Raw genomic sequence first — 22,768 nt, forward strand, 5'->3', positions numbered from 1 at the left:
GGAGAAGACGAAGAGATTATCTCTCCTTCCGGGATTAATTTTGATGGAAAATTTTTCACCCACTGTGAGCTCTTTTGCTCCTTGTAAATCATATACACACATTTCCATTTATGCACGGGTTTTCCCCTGCCTTAAGCTCTCTCTCTCTCTCTCTCTCTCTATGTACACCGCACACAAATGTTCACAGTCACCTTATGTACAGACGATGAGGACGTGCTCACCATGTCTAGGATTGTCCCGCGGGAAAGCTCTGTTCGTGCGGTCACACAGCTGTCCACACTTTGCACTCGCGCACTTGCAGTGTCTGCGATCGAGCTGGACGAGATGATGAAGATTGGGTCTAGAGACAGCCACCATCGTGCCTTGGTGGGCGCGCAGGCGGTCAAATTGCAGACACTTGCTCCAGCTCTGCCGATGAGCGTCCGGAGTTCATCACCACGTTCTTTGCCGCGTAGTCCGTCACGTAGCGATCACTGTTGCGCGGATGGACGTTGCCCATTTCATTGGAGCAGCAGCACCACGTGTTCCTGGTGGTGAGGATGCGCTTGAAAGCCTCGCGGAATTCGGCATTGAAGATGGAGTAGATGATGGGATTGAATGCGGAGTTGGAGTAGCCGAGCCAGGAGAGTATCTTGAAGGTCTGACCGCCGATGCATGTCTTGCAGAATGCCGCGACGATGTTGACACAGAAGAAGGGCACCCAGCAGATGAGGAAGACACCCATGATAACACCCACCGTAATTGCCGCCTTGTGGTCTGACACATGATACGGCGAGGACGTGTGCAGTTGGCGAATCTTGAGCTTCTTCTGTGCCTTCGGACGCCTGATGCTGCGGTAGCGCTTCTCAGCAATCTCGCCCGGTCGAGTGACGGCCCGTATCGATTTCACATGCTTCTGAGCGTAGCAATACAATCTGCAAGGGAAGATATTGATACCCCTTAATTGTGCTCCTCGAAATAGCCTCAAGGCTCAACTTCTTAGAGATTCCAAAAAAGCAACCATTTGATTCATCTTTTTTTCCCTGAAATGTATTTAAAAACATGCAAATAGCACTTAATCCCCAGAGATTTTTCGCGAGTTCCCAATTTCTCTGGGTGAGAGACTGTAGGTGTAAAAAATCCCCCGAGACGCGATGCTGTAAGAATGAAGTGGTTTTGCGATATAAATAATCTTTTGCGTGCCTTATTTTTTGCATAACAGATTAAAGACGGTGTAAAAGTCAAGAGTAAATTTTTAAACAGGTTAAAACCTCAAGTGATATCGTTTACTTTGAAGCATTATTAATAATTAATAATAGACGAATGAAGAGTTCAATCTTCTGTCTAATTACACAGAAGGATTTACGCACAATCTCTGATGTAATCACATCCGTTTTTAGTCGAATATTCAATGATTTCACAAACTTTCCACTGTAATTGAACAAGTTTGGTCTTACGAATTACGTCATTGGGTGTAATTATGATTTTATGACTTCCCCTTTGAATGGTTGCAAATAATTAACTTGCCGGTGTCAAATTAATCTGCACTTAATTTGCGTATGTGCAAAAAAGCATTGTATTTGCTTTCACATTCATTTATTCTAGAATTTAAATTAAATACCGCCCATAGGAAATATAAATGCACGAGAGCTTTTAATTTTTCCAAAAATCCTCCCCTTTTCACGCATTGTTATTGCATCCATTGACCGAGATTCATAAACTTGATGATTTTATTTACATTTTTTTGCTACTGCCGTACAATTATTTTATTGCTTGCGCCACTAATAATAAAAATAAAAACACTCCCCGGTAAAATCGATATTATTAGCATCGTCATTATGATAATGCTGGATGTGCTATGCTAAAAGCTCTCTCCTGTGCACTGTCTCCCTGAGATGTTTGAACACCTCTCAACATGTATTTGCAATAAAAATTCATGGAAACAGCCATGAAGTGACGATGCTTTAAAAACTATAACAGCTACTCTTGGTTGCGCAGTGACGAAATCGCTGGCAATCATTGCTTGAGCCTTAATTTCCTCCTCTTGACATCCTTTGAAGTCTGTTGCGGAAGTGTTCATTTCTTTTTAATTTGGCCCTCCGTTTAATCACATTATGAGAAGAGAGCATTTTTTTTCTACCCCTGAAAGTGTGTTTATGAGTTTTTCAGTATGATAGGATTAAAATTGGGGTTTTCGGTTCATGTTTTTCTGCCGTGTTTGGTTCGCGGCGCTTCAGTGGACATCAGCGTGTCACCCTGTGGCGGGGGTGGCTATGGTAAAAATAATATTACTATAGCGGGGGTGGGAATTGCTGTAGTGGAAAATATTACCCAAGGATCGATAAAGCATGAAATGGGCTGTTTGGTTGGGTGTTTTGTGTGTCTCACCTGCAGTAAATTCCAATCATAACGATACAAGGTACATAGAAGCTGATACAGCTGGAGACCACGGCGTAGGTTGGGGTGAGGTCCAGTGCACATGTCGGGTACTTCTTGCCATTGTCATCGTCCGGTGTGTTGGGTCGATGCAGATTGAAGGAGATGGGCACAAAGGACACGAGTCCGGCCAGCAGCCAAATGGCCACAATGGTGCCCACAGCCACTCGACGGGTCACCCATCGTCCATACCTGTATAATGCAGAAACAAGCCAAGGACTAAAGACCTCGCAGCACATGCAATTGAGTCCATATGGGCCAAAAGGGGGGAGTGAGCGATTGAAACTAAATTGTTCTTCCCTCCAGTCAAAATACCTCCTTCACGGCGCCCAGAATGCCTGAAGAACTATTGAACTATGTATGTGGTGAAATGCCACGAGTCTGCAGGAGATGTGAATGCATTTTTAATTCAAAAACTTCTCCGGTGAATTTAAATGAATTTTCCCAGACCAATTTTTCACTCTAGCACTCTCACAGGTTGCCTTCCTTGAGTTTCACAGCAAGAACCATACTTTCTACCTCTCTTTGTCTTTAAAACTATGTTGTTTTTCATATTTCACTGAGCACAGGATGACCCACAAACTCTCTCGTCTCGAAATTTAAATTGTTTTTGGTCGTTACATTTTGCATAAAACTCAAATGTACTATGTCAAGTTTCCCACCCATCTTTGTTAATCCATATAGGGTGGAAAAGTTGTGGGACACGGACTTTTGTGTTTGCCCAGCAGCAACAAAACTTGCATTATTATTGCCTTGCATGGAGTGAAAAGCACCCCAAAGGTGTACTCACACGCTGTTCCATGCCATATTTTTCTGTCTGGCAAAATATAAATTGAAAAAAATATAGAAGTGGAGAAGAGTCAAAGATCGCGAATAGATTTTTTTTTCTTACTTTGTCGTCTACTCGAGTCGAGGGAAAAGTTTTGTATGATTTAATGGATTTTTTCCCTCTGCCCGAGGGTGTATTTTTTAAACTTTCTCCACCCACCATTTTTTGTGTACCCCAAAACGCACATTTCATTTGACATCACCCGCTTTAACCCACGAGAGCGCGCTTCTTTCGTTGGATGGGAATATGAGCAGATATGGCAATAAATCAGTTGGGGATTGGATTATCCTCGTGCTGTGGAGAAATGTGTGAGAATTTCCTCATCTTCAAATGATTTTGGGTGTTCAGGTGAGTGTGAGCTGCTGTCGTGTATGTGGAAAATTAAAGTATTTCGTCGTGTAGCGATGAGATTCAATTTGATTGTTGAATTTTTCCATTTCTGGTTCAATGCATCAATGTTAATCCCAATATCCAACAGAGCCTCTGCTTTTTTCTCCCTCTCTTTATCCCACATGCCACATGTTAAACCGAAAAAATTGTGTGGGGATATGAAATGCAAACTCGAGGGTGATTATTTTCTGAATTTGAAGAATGAACCCTTTGGGCAGAAATCCGGTATTTCCGCGTGTTTTTGATATTTTGAGCCTGATATTATTTGAATTGAAAAGCTATGGGTACGGATGTGGATTTCGGTTGGGGATTTCTGAAAACTGTCCATTGAATATTTTCTGCTCTGTATTGATGACTTTGCATCCCCCATGTGTACAACCCTCGGTGTTTTGGCGAGAAGGGATTTTCCACTCTTGTCGTTTTTGCCACACACACACAAACCAGACGTCCAAATGGTCAGGATGATCCTTCAGCGCACCCCAATCCGATATTATGGCACATTTGGGTGCTGTGTGCACTTGTTCCAATGATTTTCCACTCCCAGAGTCGCCCTTTTTCTGCCACCCTCGAGATTTGCCACCGGCAAAAAATACACCTGTCCATCTTTCATGGTGAATAAATGAGTATTTGCCATACGCACTCTTGCCTGAGTTTAGGACCAATTTCACCGAATTGGACTCCATCAACACTCTGGAATTTTTCCCTGCTGACAAATTTGCTTATATTACTCGCATTTGCGTTATCCTTACACGCTCTTGGTAAGACAAATGCCACACTTGTTTGTCACTTGTGTATTCACGAAGATTTAGCATTGTTGAAGAGAATCATTCTTAAAGCTCCGCCCACTCGCAAGCCCCGCCCATGAAATCTTTTATTTTAAATCTCATCAATGAAAGTACAATTAACGTTATTGTCTTGATGCAATGATAACTACATTAGTGTCTGTAAGACTTTGATTATTATTAACATCCCTTTGGATTTTGGCTAATGGCTCAAGTCCATATCTTCTAAATCAGACAATAAATGCCTTTGAGCGTTGGCCTAAAGCTCGCCTGTGGTTTAAATTACATTGAGATAGCCTATCTGTGGTGCTTCTCCACCTCAAAATCCCTCCACCCCTCGATTGGATAAACATTGTGAAACCAATCAATAACTGAGAAAGAGAGAGGAAGAGCGTTTCATTTCATTAGATTGCTTGTCAGGGAATTTATGATTTATGGACTTGATATATCCAGGCTGATGTTGGAATCGTCCTTTTAGCGAAATGACGTGTGTGTGTGATACTGAAGGTATGGAAGCATCACGACAGCCGTATTCCCGTCGCTTCTCCGCGAACCACATATGCAATTGTCCTGATTAACTTGTTCCGGATCTCAAATTGATATTAGCATACGGCGTGTGGTGGTGGTGATAATTCTTTTGCGTGGAACTGTCGTGGCGCGGGGGATGCTTTTCCCCAGCGGGAGTGAAAAATTACACGTGGCGCGGCGCGATGTTTGCGATGTGTATGAATTTTTGACGAGGGGGACACGCAATTTGGGGAATTCGTCATGAAGTGGGTGTATTTCTTCATTTCGTGGCCTCACACCGTGTGACATTCATTGGGTGATAAATCAAAATCAAGACGGAAATTACTGTGTTTAATGGCACTAATTAGCATAGAGTTGTGTATGAATTTTCCTGGCCTATTTTCACCCCTCTTCCCATGTCCTTTATATTGTATATAAATTATGTTGCATGCGCGACCGCGCTTGACGAGTGATGAACCAATTGACCAACAATATCTCACTTCCGTGCTGGTGATTAATTGTAAAATGTCACTGTCACTCTCTGGTCTCATCTCTCATGTGATCCTCAGTGCAAGGATGAATCCATCTGTGGCATTTCCCGCGCCAAAGAAAATTTCCACGGAAATTGTTAAAGACAGCTCTTGAGGATTTTTCTAGCGATATAATTTCCCCATAAATCTTCGACCCAGTTGTGCTTTAAGAACACAGAAAACCTATTTAAAAAATCCATCCCCCGCCCCCCGCGCAAAAAAAATAATTCCTGCACGAGAAGTGTAAAAGATGTTTCGTCAAATGGAGAGAAATTCCTTTCTGGACCAAACCACCCCATGATAATTCATTTTCTCCTATTATTTCACTCAAAAGAGTCCGTTTCAGGCATGCACAAGAAATCCTCTCCGGAAAAAAGTGTTTCAACATGAAATAATACTCTAGAGCAAGTGCGGAGAGGCAAAACAAGCTGACAAACAAAAAATTCACCACAGAAAGTGTTTCACTGGTGGAAGAATTAAACTTGAAGTTCCGGCCCATCCGAGGGGAAAATGGCAAAAGCACAAGGAGAAGGAGAAGTGATGGAAGTTTTTTTCTTCTTCTTTCGCGGTGGTTTTTCAATTTTAAAATCATCTTGTGGTTGAATTTTGGAATGAATACTGATAAAGTTGTGCCACGGATTCGAGGATGCTCTCCATAAGAGTGGTGTTTTAAATTGAAAAATAAATTCTTGTTAAGGGCAAACTTTGTCCCACTGTTTGTTCACTCGCACCTTTCACGGTTGTGCTCAAGGAGGATTTATTTGAGCACGCGGTGTACCAACAAGTGCATTTCTTATTCATAAGAGAGAGAGAGAGAGAGAAATAACGACGATTGTCTTACAGTTGTCGTTTTCCTAGAAATGGTCATCTTTGGACAATTAATATGTCCTTGAATTATCTTTCTACACCGCAATTTGAAGTCTCCTCCCCTTGACTTGTTTGTCGTGCTGAATTGAAGTAAAAAAAAATGGATGCAAATATGTATACATATGCATAAAACAGTGCGCGATAAATTCACTTGTCATTCGGCTAATAAAAAGATCTTTTCCACCGAGAGTGACTTCACAAATCCTTCTAATACTCTTTCTCCCTCTCTTTGTAGTTGAATTTTTCATCTCGCAGAGAAGAGAAGAGATGTGTAAGTTTGTGCAGAAGAGCGAATGATGGTTTGAAGGGTGTGAGATGGTCGTTGTCAGTGTGAAAAGGGATTTTCAAGTGACTGCTCTGTATATCTTCCAATGATGTGAGAATTTGTGTAAATTATTCCTCACTTTGTCAGATCATCAGATAGAATATTAAATTGATGTCACATTTCAGCACTTTGGGGAATCCCCTGTGTGTGTTGATCTTTTGTGGAGGCACAAATGAGAGATTTGTCTCTGGCTCTTGCTCACAACAATTGGACCAATTTATTTGTGTGTTTGCAAATGGGGTAAATGCGTGCGGAAAATCCCCCGAAGGCCCCCCCACCGAATCTCTATACACACACACAGCTATGGGCGGTCTAAAGGGTGGTGGAAGACACCCCCTCATTGTCTTCTGGCAGGCGGCCAAAAAACGGCGACGCCAAAGGGTTGATGCGGGGAGAAACACTGATCGAATTAATTTTAATCGCTCACTTCCTGGTTTGGCGTCACGGCGACGTGGCTTACCTGAGAGGATCCTTTATGTGAATGTATCGATCCAGCGAAATGGCACATAGATTTAAAATGGAGGCAGTCGAGCACATCACATCGAAGGCAACCCAAGTGTCACAAAATTGGGCACCAAAAACCCAATAACCTAAATAGAGAGGGCGAGAAGAAGACACAAATATAGCAGCGGCGAGAACAGGTGCGGGGCGACTCCAGCCTTGGGGAGCCACACATGAAAGACTGATGGAAGCGTCCGCCCACGGGCAATTCATCACCGGGAATGAGCGCATAAAAAGTGAGGGTGGTGAGCGCGATGCATTTAAAGTTGCCCCAATGACGTATATATTAAATTCATCATCTGCAAGATGTAAATTTCCCAGGTCTTTTGCGCCTTTACATGTCACTCAACACTGAAAATCCACTCTCCACTCGCTTCCCGAGGGGTTTTTCGAGATGGAGTCTGAGATTGGAGAGGGCTGAGGGGTGGATGGAAAAGGTGTTAGCGACTCTGCACTTTGAATAAAGATGATGTTGTGTACAGCCAAAAAATCCATTTACCTGTGCTGATGCGCTATTCTCAACATATATACCACACACGATTTGGGTTTGCAAAGCTGCTATATCCGATCTCGTTGCTCGAGGCGGACGAAAGAGTTCTCAAGAAGTTGCCTGAGCTTTTCCCTGAAAAAGCCGCCCTGCAGAGTCGCCAACGAGGAAGCGTCCATGAACCTGGCGTTTCACGTCTGAGCAATGCTGAGATATCCTCTGGATGTCTCATAATCACATATCATTATGCTGGAAAATGGGATTTTAATATGGCATATTGCGGAGATTGTGGCTTCGAGGGCGGAGAGAATGAGAGAGGGGAAGATATGTGAATTCAAAGGGATCCACCGCCCTGAAGATAAACTCCGGAGTATTTCACCTCAAAGAGTGAAGAGATTTCCTGGGGTTGAGGACATTCGCGAGGCGCTCGTGGGCTGCGGCGGAATACACGGAACTCACCACCCTCTGGCGCGTGGGTGAGATAAGAAAGTCTTTGTTGGGCGAAACTTACCTAATAAATCGTTCACCCCCGCAAAGGTCATAACTAGTGATGCGACAAATAGATCGGCTATGGCTAAAGAGGCTAAAAATAAATTTCCGATTCGTCGTAAGCTCCGTTCTGTGTAAATGGCGATACACACTAAAATGTTGCCAGCAACCGACAAGAAAATGAGTAGCGATAAAAAAACACCTGCAAAGAAAGAGAAGGGAGGGGGTGAAAAGTGTGTGTTTTAAAGCTTGGACAGCGTGGACAAATACACGCGTCTGTGTGTCAATTGTGTTTGAGGAATTCAAGGGAAAAAGGAACCCCAGTTCCTCATTTGCACACCCTCGCCGTGCGAGAGCTTTCACTTTCCACCATTGGTGATGAGACACAAAAGTTAATGAGACAGTCTCCTGCCGTCCGCAGCGAAGGGTGGACGAGGAGGGGAGGCTCCTAAATGCTGCGGGAGCTTTTTCATGGGCACAAAGTCCAATTAATTAATTGCACGAGAGGGAAGAAAGTAGGAACGAGAAATAGACTCAACTCACCAACAAGTAAAATTGATAACAATGTCACAGCGTCTGGCTCCTCCTCCGCATCCTCCGGATGTTCCACGATCTTTGGCCAGGTGGTATCATTAAAATTTGACGTTACCTGAAACAGGAGGAGAAAAAAAAGACGTCACACGCTTTTCGACTGGACCTGGGCGCAAATGGACCTTTTTTCCCATGGCTTTTAATTGATTCTTGACCCAAAAATGGTGCCATTTAGCCAGGGAATTGTGAAGGTTGGTCAGAACTGGCGTTATTCTTTGTATTATTGAATCTGAAGACAATAAATAAATATTTTATTCCCTTATTTCAATGCACTGCAAAAAGCCTCAGAACCTCGTAAAACAATGTCATACGAGGAATTTTCTTTATTTAATAACGAGCAAACATTGCACATTTCATTTTCATTATACATTTAACAGTCGTTTCCTGAGCTATTATAAAATAAAGTAAGCTCAGCGGAGTTTCACCACGTTCACATAATCCTCGGCAATGTTCAGATTTGCATTGTTGTGCAAGAATTTTGCGCTGAAACAACCATCAATTGCCGGAATGAAAAATGGGGTTTACGTTTTTCTTCTCTCTGGTTTCAACTATGAATGCTCAGGAGCCAGAATCACGGTTCTCACGTGCAATTTCTGCCTTTTAGCATTCGCATTTGAGCCTCGACGGGGCGCTCAGCACCACCCACTCTAAACGACAGGGCGCGCGAATGAAGATGGAAAAAATGCATGCAATATCGCATGGAATATCTCGTTAATTTATGTGTTATATGCAACAATATGGAATTTGCATATATAATAAAGGTGAAAAGGGGCGCGAGTGGGTGGTGCGCATAAAAAATAGGTCTGTAAATCACTTAATTTACGGTCAACACCCCCAACTTGTTGATAAATTGCCTGACTTCACCTCTTTGTTGTCCGCCCGCAACTTTGAGGGACTGTCGAGCCTCAGGAATCGCGCGCGCGGTTTTATCTCTTTGCGTATATGAAAAAGTGAAACAATCACGTATTTTTTCGTGTTTCCGACATTCTCAAATGGGATTCCCTTTTTTTCTCTCTCTGTGAGGCAAATGTTGGCGTACACAATTATCGTTTGGCTCCTGGAAATCCACCGCGCGCGCGATGGAGTTTATCCACGGGGGCGGCAAAAGAAAGCATGTAATTGATTTTAAATAATGGCTGAGTCCGTGAGCATTTTTGTAGTCACGTCCTTAATCTCTTAAGCACTCGTATTCCGCCCACATGCAATTCCGCCAAGGAAATTTACCACAGTCAGACGATAAGAATGAATGAAGAGATGAGGCGAGAGCATTAAATATCCATTCAATGAAATTGCAATATTGTTGGTTAATATTTCTCCCATTCCGGAGCTCATCTTTTTCCCCGGGGGTGAATTTTTCATTGAGAGCAAATTTTTCACTCTCTCTCGCCATTTGGATAAAATATTAATGACATTTTCCTGCGACGGGGCGAGTGAAAAGAATTACGTCGAGTGGGAAGTTTCTCATATTTCTCAAGAGGAAAATTTATTGCAATGCCTAATAAGAGTTTTTGGATTTTCCACCTCACCCACACTCAAACACCCCCCACCAATATTTTCCCAGAAGGCCTTCAAGTGCAAAAGCACGCAGGGTGGAAAATTCATCCGTCCGCCCAATTGAGAGAATGAAGTTTTTCTGTGAAAAGTATGACATACATCTAATGAGAAAATTCACAAATTTACTCAATTTCGACTTTTCTCCCCCACCCTCATTGTTTCTCCGTACTTTGCTGAGAGAAAAAAGCCCACCCGACGAAATAAATTCGTGGTATTGTTGGCGGGACGAAAGTTTTAATCAAGTTCCTTCAGCGGATTTTTCCGCAAACCTTCCATTTTCCTTCTCTGTGCCGCCCTGCAAAATTGCTGCCATTCTTTAGGTCGTCTTTCAGCGTTGATGCGCTGAGAAAAACCGCCGAGAGCTTTTTATTCAATTTCATCTGCTTCCTTTTTCTCTCTCCTTTGTCGCCCTTTCTTGTGCACTCATTTTGGCCACCCCCTTTTTGTTGCCGCCCTTTCATCGGACAGTTTGTAAATTCTCAATTTGAGATCCAATAATTCAAATTGTTTAATAAAAATTCTTTTATTGTAATGGGCTTTATTTACATTTAGTAAACTGGAAGTTCCCTATTCGCTTAACTTCTCTATTGACCACGAATCCCAGCGACATCAAAGGAAGAAAAACCTTATTTTGTTCTTGAACTTCAACTATTAATGAGGAATTCTGTAGAAATCAAGACAGATCTTTTCTCTCCATGCAATCCTAATATAATATTAAGGAATCATGAGAAACAGATTTGCTCAAGAGATGAGAAATTAAATTAAATTATGAATTATTTGGATGGTATTGAATTCTCCTTTGCGCCCATGACCATCTGTATCTCCTTGCCTTTCAGCGTGCTCTCCCAAGCAAATAACTCTGGCATGTTGTCCATTGTTGATATTAATCCTCTCGCCCTCACTTTCTGCTGAATAAAATTGATCAGGGTTGGGTTCAAATGTGGCGCGTCGGGGGTTGAATGGGGGAAAGGAAAAATAATGGGTGGGTGGGAAATAATGGGCACCTTCTCTCCCATTTATTGATTTATCTACTTGTTAGCTACTGCTACGTGCGGTGACCATCATCGTCACCTCTCTGCTGTGTCGGTGTGGCTCAAGTGTGGGGATGTTGGCGAAGCGCCCTCGGGGGAAAGTGGTGTGATCTTAGCGTACAACCACGTAGTTTGTGATTGTCCAACCGACCCTTGTAATCAAATACATGGACAAACCATCGAGTGAAACATCCCCAAAGTGGCAATGGTGGGCTCTTAAGGCAAAGTTAAGGAACAGGAATCAAATCACCCTCCAACTTGTCTGTGCCTGAGTGATAGACCAGAAGGAGGTGAACTTCGATAGTGTGATTAAATCCCTCCGGTGTTTGGATTTAATTGTGGCCTCTCCAAATGTACACCTCTACTTCTTTTCATCTTGTTTGCCCATTTTCCCGTACACCACAGCCATGTATAGAACCTGGCAGAATTATTTTTAACAACATTTCCCAGCGGACTTATTTAATTATGCACCCAATATAGAGGGTTTGTGTGTGTGTGTTTGGAAAACTATACATTCGGTAGGTATAAAATTGAGAATTCACAACCGACAAATACTTAAAGAGCCATATAAATTGGAGGGAACTTATGTAAATTTATTCCACAGCACAATCACACAATTTCCTCCTAACATGGTCTGTTTTGAATGAAAAGGTGTAAGGGTGTATTAACATAATATATCTGGGAAAGTGCTGAGGGCCCAAAATGTGTGTTAAAGAAGCCAGAAAACGGCGAATGTGTGTGGCTGAAGAAGAACATTCATAAATTTATTGTTACATTTCAGGATACTTCTCTATTCTCACCAAACACACAAATTGCGTATTATGAGGAGGTGCTTGAGAGCCACAGGCTGTTCAGGGCCGGAATTGACCATCTCATTGTGTCATTAAGGGAAAATGGCGAAGAGCTTGCGAGAGCCGGAGATGAATAATTTAAAATTACTTTCTGTGAATTGAGAGCGTCTTGAAGTGGGGTTTGTATTCTTTCGTCAGGCTGTTGTTGTCACTCTAAGTGCATCCCTGGCCGATGGTCTTAGGCATAAAGCAAGAGCGCCAAGTTTCTCTCAGTGATTGCCAGGCAGTGGCTGAGAACTTAAGCTGCCTGTGAAACCCACAAATTGAAACCACACGCAATCCCTCCATGTTCCATTTGGCGCGTGAGGAAAAGGACTCGCTCTCTCCTGGTGGCAACAAAAAAGCCAAGAGGGTGCTTCTGACTCGAGACTTTTCCTTGCTTATTTAGTTTTCCACCCTGGGCAAGAAGGGGTTGAGATACGGGAGCTTAATAGGAGGAACAGGTTGAAGTCTCTGCAGTGTTGCTGTTGGCTTTTTCATCATTGTGCAAAAGACAAGCTCACAATTTACATAAATACACCTGTGCTCATGCAATTGGGGATCTCGAGTAAATTGCCACATTTTCCTAATTCCACGATTTGGCAGAGCATGATTGAGGTGTGTGTGTATGTTTTCTCTCTTGGTGTCACTTTGAGATATTGCGCTGAAAAGTTCCTCGAGGGACCGTGTAAACAGGGCGAAGATGTCTTCTATCTTAGGAGTTTTTATTGCTTGTACGAGGATTTATGGCGAATATTGTCATTATGAAAACACACGCTGTGCTTTCGCATCTAAATTACATGAGAAATAATATTTATTTGACAAAATGAAAATACAATATTGAATGATAGACTCATGATGGTTTCGAAGATGAAGAAAATCTCCCTTATGATATTACATACATATATGCCAATGTCTTGCCTCTCAAAGGCAAGAGAGGAAAATATGAGGGGGAAAAAACATTTTCTTGACACTGTCAGAGCTTCAGTCGTGGATTCAAGGATTCATCCGCAGATGTGAAATCTTTTAAGGCTTCCACCATTGGAATGTGCTTCAGGGATTTTATTGCCTTAAATTTTTCACACCCGCACACTGTCATTGGGATTCTAAAGACCTTATTTTGATCTGTTTCCTTTTATATAAACTTGTCTGGTGCTGTGGAATCTTTTCTTTAAAGAGATTTGGGGCAAAACTTTAAGTTCCACCCTGAGCTAATGGGCCTATTGAACCTCTCTAAAAGCTTTTAAAAGGTCGGATCTTCATCTGGAAGCATCGTGCGAAGCAAGACAAATAAATGAAAAACCTCTGCATGGCCAGTGGAATAATATTTATTCGTGTCTAAAGTTTATAATTTTGTCTGGTGCCTGTGATAAATTGCGTCTAAGACATGCCTCACCCACACTTGCGTGCTCAAGATGGGAGAAATAGACGTGAAAAAGAAAACATTAAACATTGATTTCACAGCAAGACACTTTGGAAATACACAAAGAAGTATTTACAAGTATATTTGCTATTTTCATCTGACAATTGACTCGTGATTGCATTCTTTGGAGGAAAATTTGTCAGAATTGAGTGGACTTTCAAGTGAAGATTTTGTATCTTGTGCCAAGTAACTTTGTGTGGAGTCGAACCGCCTTGCAATGAATTGCACTTCAGGACGAGTGAAGGAATTTATTTTCCGCTTATGTCAGTAAATCTCTCTGTGGCATCGAGAATTTTCAACATTTCTTTTATAATTCATATTGTAAATTATTTTTCATTTCTCCCAGGAGGAAAATTTGCTGGGTGGAAAAAGTGGTGTTTCTGCCATGCATGAAAAGTTGGCAGAAAGCTCACATGTGCCATTGTCAGACGTTCCATTCTTTGGCCCGTCAAATGGCAAGAGAAATGCTTGTATTTTAATAAAACAAATCTCCTGAGTCAAACGAATTACAGAAAACGAAGTCGATGGAGAAAGTTATATTGCTCTGCACCCCTGAGGTTATCCAAGACTGTCACATTAAGAGCTTTCGCATCATCCCTGGCAATTCGTTCACAGTATCATCGGAGTCTTTTTGGCAAAGAAGCGCGCAATTCAAGGTGTGCGATATCGTATAAATTACCGGAGTTCACTCTGTTATGTGGAGCATAGTTAAAATGATGAAAAGTTTTCCCCTGTAGCAAGTTTATGTGCTATTTTCCACCTCTTTTGTGTCGCCTTCTTCACGCCCCTTGTGAGGAAATAGACCTCAAGGGAATGTGGGGGATTTAGTGAAATTTTGTCCCTCCAGCGCTGCACATTTGCGAAAGAATGGGAGGAAGTTTGCCAGTGAGTGCTTAAGTACACAACTTCCAGCGTCAATCAATGATGTACTCCTTCATTTACTCAAAGCAACACTCTCTCTCTGCTTCCTCACACGAAAATCCACTAAGTATGTTTTATCTCCGACATACACAATTTCTTCGTCTCACTCCCGAGGCGGTAATTTAGACGACGAAGAAAGCTTCCAAGAGGTGCTTCATTAATCCGTGTGGAGTACAAAGTTCTACCTTTGTCTTCCTATCTGGCTTTAGTTGACAAAATACAGACTTTGTAAGACTTCACCACTAAATAGCGAATAAAATATGTATTTAGCCATAACTTCTGGGGTTCTTCTGATGGGCAATAAATGATAATAAATGATTACAGTACATTGTATGAGGCTTGCATGTCCCCTTTTGTGATGTTCAAGAACTTGTCTCCTTATTCTAAAACACTATCTTGTCTTCCTTGATGTACGCTGTTCGCCTTTTTCACGATGCCAGCGAAGTCATAGGAAAAATGTGCTGTCCGGGAAGAACTTATCACATATAGTTTCAATTTAAAACTTGTGTTCATACACAAAATTCACTGTTTATAAGTAAGAGCATAAATTTGAATAAAGTGCCAAGTAAAATATCTCACAATGGCGGAATGCAATAAATTTGCTATACGGAATCCCTTGATGTGTTACGAAGGCGAAGTGAAATTCAATGGAAGCCAGGAGAGAGAACCTCAAGAATCTAATGAATTTTTCCTTTCCACGCCATGGCAGGGAACATGCAAAAATGATGGAAGAGGTGCTTTCTCTACCCCCAGGATGAAAAAGAATTTTAACAACACATTTTTTTCGCTCCATATGCGCCAATTTTATCTCCTTGGCGTTCATTCACGCAACTTCTTCGTCATGTAATTTACAATATGAATTTTTTGACAGCCAGTCAGACTTCGGAATTTACATTCACCTTATATGTATACACAAACACACAAACACCTTTGCTAAATAGAGAAATATAGCGAGAGACTTTTCCGAATGTCTGGCGCACCGGGTAATTGCATTTGATGTACATACCAACGGAAAAGTTGTGAGACTTTGCAGTTCAGTGAGTTGGAAGTTTCCGTGTGTCTCGCAACTAACAGATCACTTCAAGAGACGAACTTCTTTCGCTTATCTGGCACTTTTGAGATCTTGATGTCTCTCTTCCAAATTAAATGTGGCATTTTTTCTCATCATTCTGTGGCAAAAATATTTTCCATCATAATTCCTCTCTCACATTTACAAAATCCACATTCTGGGGCTGTTCACAAAGTCTTGCGGCATTCTTCAAAGTCTCTCACATTCCTCACACTCGCCGCTGAGAGGATCCTGAAGCAGGAGGAATTGAGTGATAAAGCGGCACGACAAATCCCGCCAATTTGCATCAAGTGGCTTAAAGTGTTGTCAAATTTCTTTTTCGCCCTCTCGTGAGTTTATTACCCTCCCCGAAGTGAATTTCCTTCCCCCGAGGGGGGAGAGAGGAAAACACAAAAGCAATTACTTCTCAACTGTGGGTGGGATATAAACAACATAATTGCTGAACAGGCATCGAAAGAGCTGCGCATAAAATTATAATTGATCTGCAAGAGGTGTCAAAATGAAGCGGGTGATTTGATGTATAACCGAAATCAATACGCGAATTTGACACAGATTCTAATTAAAAGTACACACTCGGCGCGGCGTATGAACGCTTGCCGAAAAACTCACGCCGACATTTCACATTTATGGACTTTTAATTGCTTTGGAAGCACATTGTGTTATGGCAATAATTGCGCCATCGCCACCCTTAATAACCTCCTCAAGAGGAAGTATCCGAAGGGCGCTCTCTCTTAAAGGTGTGGGTGTGTTTCCATTCCACGTGCACGGAGCGTCTTTCCTTTCGGTGGTTTTGCTTTTCGAAACAGAAAACAATTCAAAGACCTTTCAGACGAAATATCGTGATGAGGGGGAGAACATTTAATGATTGGCATCTCACACTCTTAAGTGACTTTGAGCCCAACATTAATACACTCTTTCGACACCTCCGCAGACACTCAAGTGGCGATTAATTACGCGTAGGGAATGAAATCGCACTTATTCCTCACGAGAATGCGGTTAATTATAAGATAATACGCGGGGAATTAGTCTTGGGGAATTTGTTGGCTTAAGGTCTGACTCTCAATTAGTACAATTCAGCTCTGCAAAAACAGATAAAATTGCTTCTATCTGCTGCAGACGATGTCTTAACTTTAGGTGCTCGTCTGATGGGCTTTCGTGTTTTTCCTCAGAATGTGCGTCTGAACATCAAAGAGGTATTGATAGAGTTCAGAACCCTTATTTCGCCATGACTTTAACATTATTTGTGCATTGAATTAAAGTGCGAATCAGAGATGCTGGAATTATTGGAATCGAGAAGCATCTATTTTCTTATATATTCAACAACCTCAGATTCAAGGACATGGCGTCATTATCCTTTCCAAGAACAGCTTGCAGAGATTATCTGTGCAAACAATGGGGGAATTAAGCAAGTTTGCTCGGCTGACTCTTTGCTTCCCTTGTATCTCTCGGGGATTTCTTGTACCTCTGCGAAATCCAATTGGTAAATTGTATAAGTTTTCAGAGATGAAAAACCCTTCATGTCGGTGTAGAACTTTCAATGGGAGTCTCATTAGTTGGGTTTTTTACACTAATCAAGCACTCTCTCTGTATTGGGTAATTTAACATCCCACTCGTGGTGCGGGAGTCGCAGTGAAAGAGCATTGAAGACTGACTGGGGGGCCACATAAATTGATTTGGAATGAAATGGCGAAAATATACCCAGCGAAAGGGAATGAAATGGGTGCGAAAGGAAGGCAGCATTTATCGTACTTTATGTTCTACACGTGGTTGTCCAGTAATATACAGGATGTGGGGATCCTTCGGGCCTCCAGGAAGCAAAGAGAGAGAGAAAAAAAATTACCACCACTCACACTGGGGTTGGAGTTCCAATTCGTTGAGATGGAAATGAAAGGTTCTAAATATAATGTAATTAATGTTTCTCGATGCTGGTGAATGAATTTTATGGGAAAATCATCAGCTTTTCTCCGCCACACTCTTCCTGCCTCGTCTTTCAACCTAATTCCCTGCGGACTCTGATGTGATGCCCATTGATCAATTTCCGCTATTTCCAAAGAATGCCCCAAACCCACCTTCTTCGCATTCCATCACATATTGGGGCGCCCATGCTGTGGTCAAAATTGCGACGGCAGGAGGAAAATGCCTTCTTGCGAAGTCTATGAACTTTCTTTATGGGCGAAAAAATATCTCTGAATGTCGAAATGAAGGCGACTTCAATATCTTATGGAATAATTGAATCTCATTACAGTCACTGAAATTGCTTGGAACTTTATAATGAAATTCAAGGTATGCTTTTCATCAATTCCATCCCTGCCACATCAACTTTGTCGGCACTCACACTGAATGTGCACAAATATCTCTTCCACGCGCAATGAAAAATAATATCAGTCTCGTGGAAATAATAAAATTATTCCGCAATGGAGGAAAGTTATTAAATAGCAATGAAAGGTGTTTCTATTGCCTTTTGAAGTGGAGAAGAAAAAAGCTGTGAAAGCTGGCTAAATGCAAATATGTAGATAAGCGATTGAAAAGTTGGAGATGGTTGAAAAACAATTTTTCTCTTCCATTTTTTCTGCATTCTGCACTTGAAATCGAGGTTTTTGCTGGATTTTGCGCGCTTAATTGCTCGAAAATTGAAGAAGTCAGCTTCAGATGGTTTCACAGAGTTTTCCTCTCTAGTGGCTGCTTCTGCACAGAGCAGCATGTGAACCTCTCTCTCTGGATATTGATTTGATTTGATAAATTCAATGAAAAGTGTATGTTCTGGTAATTTGATTTTCAGCAAAAAGGGACGAGGAGAAGCTCAGCTGTGGCGATATTTCACACCATATCGATACGGTGCCCAAGAGGGAAAAAGCCCTCGGGAGAGCGTGGAAAGTGCACAGTGGAAAAAGCACGAGTTAAAGGGTGAAATTAATTTCAGCATTTGATATTCTGGTCCATGGATAAATAATATTTGTAGTGGCTGCTGCCCCGCTTAAAGGACGGCCAATTTACGAGTCTATCTGACTTGAATTGATAACCTCAGCATAAATGGTGGGAGGTGCGGTTTGACTCCCTGGGGAACCTATTTAATTGAATGGTAAGTGATGTTATAGCATTTTGATGAATTCACATGGCAACATAAACGGAAGTGCCTCACATTATGGCGCATGAAATACCAATTCACTGTTGTTTGCACTCAAATGAACGTGTTTGAGAATATAAGACACTTTACTGAATGGATAAGAGGGAGGATCAACATTGAACAATTTTCGGGTGATGCTTTGATGGAGAGTTTGTGGAGGAAAGTTTTCCACTCTTTGACTCCGTTCTGGGAAAAGCTCCCCATCAAAGCTCTCGGGTGCATTCTATGACGTTAAGATAAACATGTTGACAAGACTGAGTGATTTATTTGAGAGATGAGCGTGCAGATTTGGAAGAAACTTTTCACACTTAACACACATAATACGAAATGTTTTTATCAATTACCATGGAAAGCTTATGAATTCATTTACACGCAAAGTATGATAAACCGGAGAGTTTTGTTGAGTTATATTGTTAATCAAATAACTCTAGACGAAATATTATATCTCTAAATAACGTTCAACTTTAATTCAACACAGAAGACAAATTCAAACTGAGAGTTTTCAGTGGAAAGGGAAATGCCAGACGAGTTCTGGGTTCTGGAAAATGGAAATGCAAGAAGAAATCACGAGGGACGTTTGTCTTATATGTTTAAGAATGCACTTGTGCGGGAAGATGCAAATAGTTTGCGAAGCAAAGCTCTATATTTAGATTGAATTATTGGTCTTGCAGCGCACTTTCTCGGGTACAATTAATTAATCATTTTATTTAGAACAGAATATTAATCAATGTGCGCTGACATGTTGATAGAAGCTGTAGTTAAAATAATTCGAAAGCACCCAGCGAAGAGGTGTGATAGATGAAAGCTCAAGATTGCAGCTGTGGGTAAACAGGATAATTCGTCCCTCAGTCTGTCATTGAGGTCTCCTAAATCCATCCTATTGAGGGGTGGTCAAATCCAGCCGAGGGACCACAGGTCAGGAAATTGTGGCGGAATTAATTAAACTCCACGTCAGATTTCGCACAATGTGAGCTTAATTTCGCCTCCCGCGGGGAGAATCAAGAAAATTACCATGCGAATTCCATAGACACCGAATTTTCCAAAAGCCTCCCCCACCCCAAATATTATGAATTTTCGCGCAGGATGCAATTAATTATTAATGCGCCTTTCTTGCTCACGGTGGATCTCATTAGTTGTGATGGTTCAATGTATTCTCCCCAAAGGGTTGCTGAATTCCACCACCTCCGCCCGCCCATCGCCCTGTCTTCATTAGTGCACGACACAATTTGAGGTATTTCCCACGAGTTCGTGGCAACAAATTGCTTGATTGCAAGTATTTCCCTCTTGGCGAGATAATTATGTGTTTTTAAATAGAGGGCAAGTGCAACTGAATTTTTTATTAGCACCCAAACGCGGGGTGCAATTGTGTTGTATCTGTGTCGTGTGAATGTACTCTCTGGCACAATTGTTGCATTCGGAATTTATGTCATTTCCACTGGAAACTTCCCCATCTCGGCCGTCGTGGAGAGCTTATCTCTGGGCGAATGCATAGCATATGAGAGTTCATGTCGTGTCCGATATTTTGCTGTTTCTGGCGGTTTACAAATTTCCTATTTGTGGCTTTCATCTCCAATACATGAAATCACGTCGTGGAGCTGAACGTAAAGCGGACATTTGGATGGATGAAATGAAATGATGTATTTCTATGGCACACCGCAAAGGGAAAAAGAATGACAGGGAGATAACCATCGAGCAGGCAGTTAACAACTTGATGCATGGCAGTGTAATTAAAATTGTGATTTAGCAAGTTGCTCTGAAATTGCTGGGATTTATCACACACACAACCTACATTAGTTTTTTTTTTCCACACAACGTGCTTTAAAGTCTTCCATTGTGCATCAAATGTTGCAATTTTGGGAGCACATTGAAGCTGATTTGGCTCTTTTAATGGATTCTTTCGCCAATGCAGTGCTGAATAGAGAATTTTCTTCAATTACCAGCCAAGTAGTTCAATTTACTCTCTGGCTTTGGAAGTCGAAATTCAATAGTTGACCAATGAATTCAACACCACTCGTGGAATATGAGATTAAACCGAAGTGGGTGCAGAAGTTAAGTTGGAAACTTTCAGGCCACTCTAAGAGACTTATTGTGTTGCATGAAATGTGGTTGAGGTCAGGAGGTAATTTAGAGATGGTGAACAGACCGGATGGCTTGGCCAAACATTAAATTTTCCGAAACGTGAAAGTTCACAAAGCTGGAGATTTTGCCCAATTCACTTTCGCACTAATTTAATAATTCGACACTTTCGAGCAAAAAGCTCGACAGCCAACGAGATGGGATGGAAATTCATCAGTGTTTATTATTAATGGATTTCCCCTATTAAATTGTTTAATATGCACATATTTATCGTGTGTGGAATTTTAATTTGCTATATTTGACAACCTGGCGGAGATTTTAATTGAAAAAAAAACACGTCCTCTTCAGGCGCTTTGTCGCACGCGAAACAAGCCGTGAAAAATTGATGAAAATGGTACTCATTGAATTCATGCTGTGTTGTTGGTTTCACCCACAAATATGAGTGGGATTTCTCGTATGGCAGATACTTTGTGTGCACGACTGGCGAAGGAAATCAATTTGAAGATGAGCTTTGCATCAATTATTGCATCAAATGGACTTTTAATCCGCGCTGCGGGGATTTTTTTTGTCATGACGGGAATAACATAGCAAAGTAAAGTGTAATCTCATGAGGATTTCGGTGGGTGGCTTTGGAAAAATGTTTGAATAAAATTGTCGTAATAACTTGTTGATTTTCTCCTGTTTTTTCCAAGCACACACACACACACATCACAGGGTGGATTGTTCTGAGTGTTTCGGGGAAATTAAACGACAAATATATGTCTCTTTGGGAAGCAAGTCACAAACGCTTTTTATTGCAACAACACGATTGCGTCACATTGTCAGAAGAGAAGGAAGAAAAACACCACATTCCGAAGCTCCTTATGTGAAAACACCCTTTTTTCCTTTCTTTGGGATGTTTTTCTTTTGGTTTTATTTCCTCCTCCTGTTTTTTATTCCTAGAACGCACTTTAACCCTTCGTGAGGCGAGCGTGAGGAATTCCTAAGGGAGGTCCTTCGTTTTCTTGTGGGGGTGCTAAGACAAATAATGGCATATATCGTACCGTGCTATCCAAATATCCCGTTGTAAGAAGCTTAATGTCTACTTCGATATCCATGGTGATAAAGTAATCCTGTTTAGTGCGTCCTGAGAGCTGATTTATGCATTACAATCAGAATCGCACATTCGCAATTTGCCGAACTTCCGATGATCCACCGTGAATTCATCTACCATCTCTTCCAAATCACAAACACTTCACCGGGAGATATTGGGCGCAAGAGTGGCAAAGGGGTTCCTAAAGGTTCCAGAGCTCATTCACTATAGCACCATATTATTAATTCTTTGTTCCCGCGTCGAGGCTACTTTTCACCTCCAAGATATTGCCTGGCTCGAAACACACTCGGAATTACCATAAAATCCTCATTCACTCCCAGCCTAGCATAGCGCATTGGCTCTCACATTGCTCACAGTGCAACCACCTCGGCATTTCCGTGTGCGAAAGAGGATGTTGCAATTGAGGTTACGGTAAAAATTAGAATAAATTGCAAGTAATTTCTTTGTCACAACCAAGAACTGCTGAGGGTTTCTCTCTCACTTAGCAATTGCCTCCAACTCCGCCTTGAGCTGCACAACTGAACTTGAACGTTCAAAAGTTCATCACACACTAACGGTTGGCCGTTCAATCCGCCAAGAGCTTTCGCACACCAATCACACACACATACACCCATTCGTCATCTGTGTGTGCAGGGGAAGTTTTCACCCCCTCGAAGCGCTCTTCTCCAAGTACACTGCTAAAAAGGCGCCGGCAAAAGGGTCGAAAGCTCCTCATGCAATATGCATATGGTTACCTCTTTGAGGGTGAAACGAATTCAATCCGATTATACTTCAATACTATTGGGTTAAAAGGCTTTTGGGGATTTATCATGAATCGGGCCAAAATTGGCAAAGCCAAAATGTTCAATTTTTCGACTGTATGCTCAATTATGGGCATAACATCTGCATGAAGGACGTTTTCATGTTGCTTTACAGCATTTTCCCCGGCAAAATT

General features: G+C 41.7%; 1 protein-coding gene across 1 annotated transcript; it reads right to left on the minus strand.

The window, feature by feature from the left end:
- Position 1: 1 nt before the first annotated feature.
- On the minus strand, positions 2–22,267 carry LOC132257161 (dopamine receptor 1). Its single transcript, XM_059753948.1, has 6 exons — positions 21,785–22,267; positions 8,666–8,771; positions 8,145–8,324; positions 7,106–7,235; positions 2,368–2,607; positions 2–914 (listed from the first exon to the last, which is right to left on the minus strand). The coding sequence occupies exons 1-6, from the start codon at positions 21,836–21,838 to the stop codon at positions 383–385; spliced, it is 1,242 nt and encodes a 413-aa protein (XP_059609931.1). The 5' UTR covers positions 21,839–22,267; the 3' UTR covers positions 2–382.
- Positions 22,268–22,768: the final 501 nt, after the last annotated feature.

This window comes from Phlebotomus argentipes, unplaced genomic scaffold (assembly GCF_947086385.1).
Source record: "Phlebotomus argentipes unplaced genomic scaffold, Phlebotomus argentipes genome assembly contig_42, whole genome shotgun sequence".
In the NCBI taxonomy this organism is placed as follows: Eukaryota; Metazoa; Arthropoda; class Insecta; order Diptera; family Psychodidae; genus Phlebotomus; species Phlebotomus argentipes.

What these genes read in the sequence shown, in the direction of transcription:
- LOC132257161 (XM_059753948.1), bottom strand. Translation starts at nt 21,838, where the DNA reads ATGGATATCGAAGTAGACATTAAGCTTCTTACAACGGGATATTTGGAT. An exon ending in CGGGATATTTGGATAGCACG is followed by an intron (nt 8,772 to 21,784) that starts GTACGATATATG and finishes CTCCTGTTTCAG; the next exon opens with GTAACGTCAAATTTTAATGA. An exon ending in ATGATTGGAATTTACTGCAG is followed by an intron (nt 915 to 2,367) that starts GTGAGACACACA and finishes CTTCCCTTGCAG; the next exon opens with ATTGTATTGCTACGCTCAGA.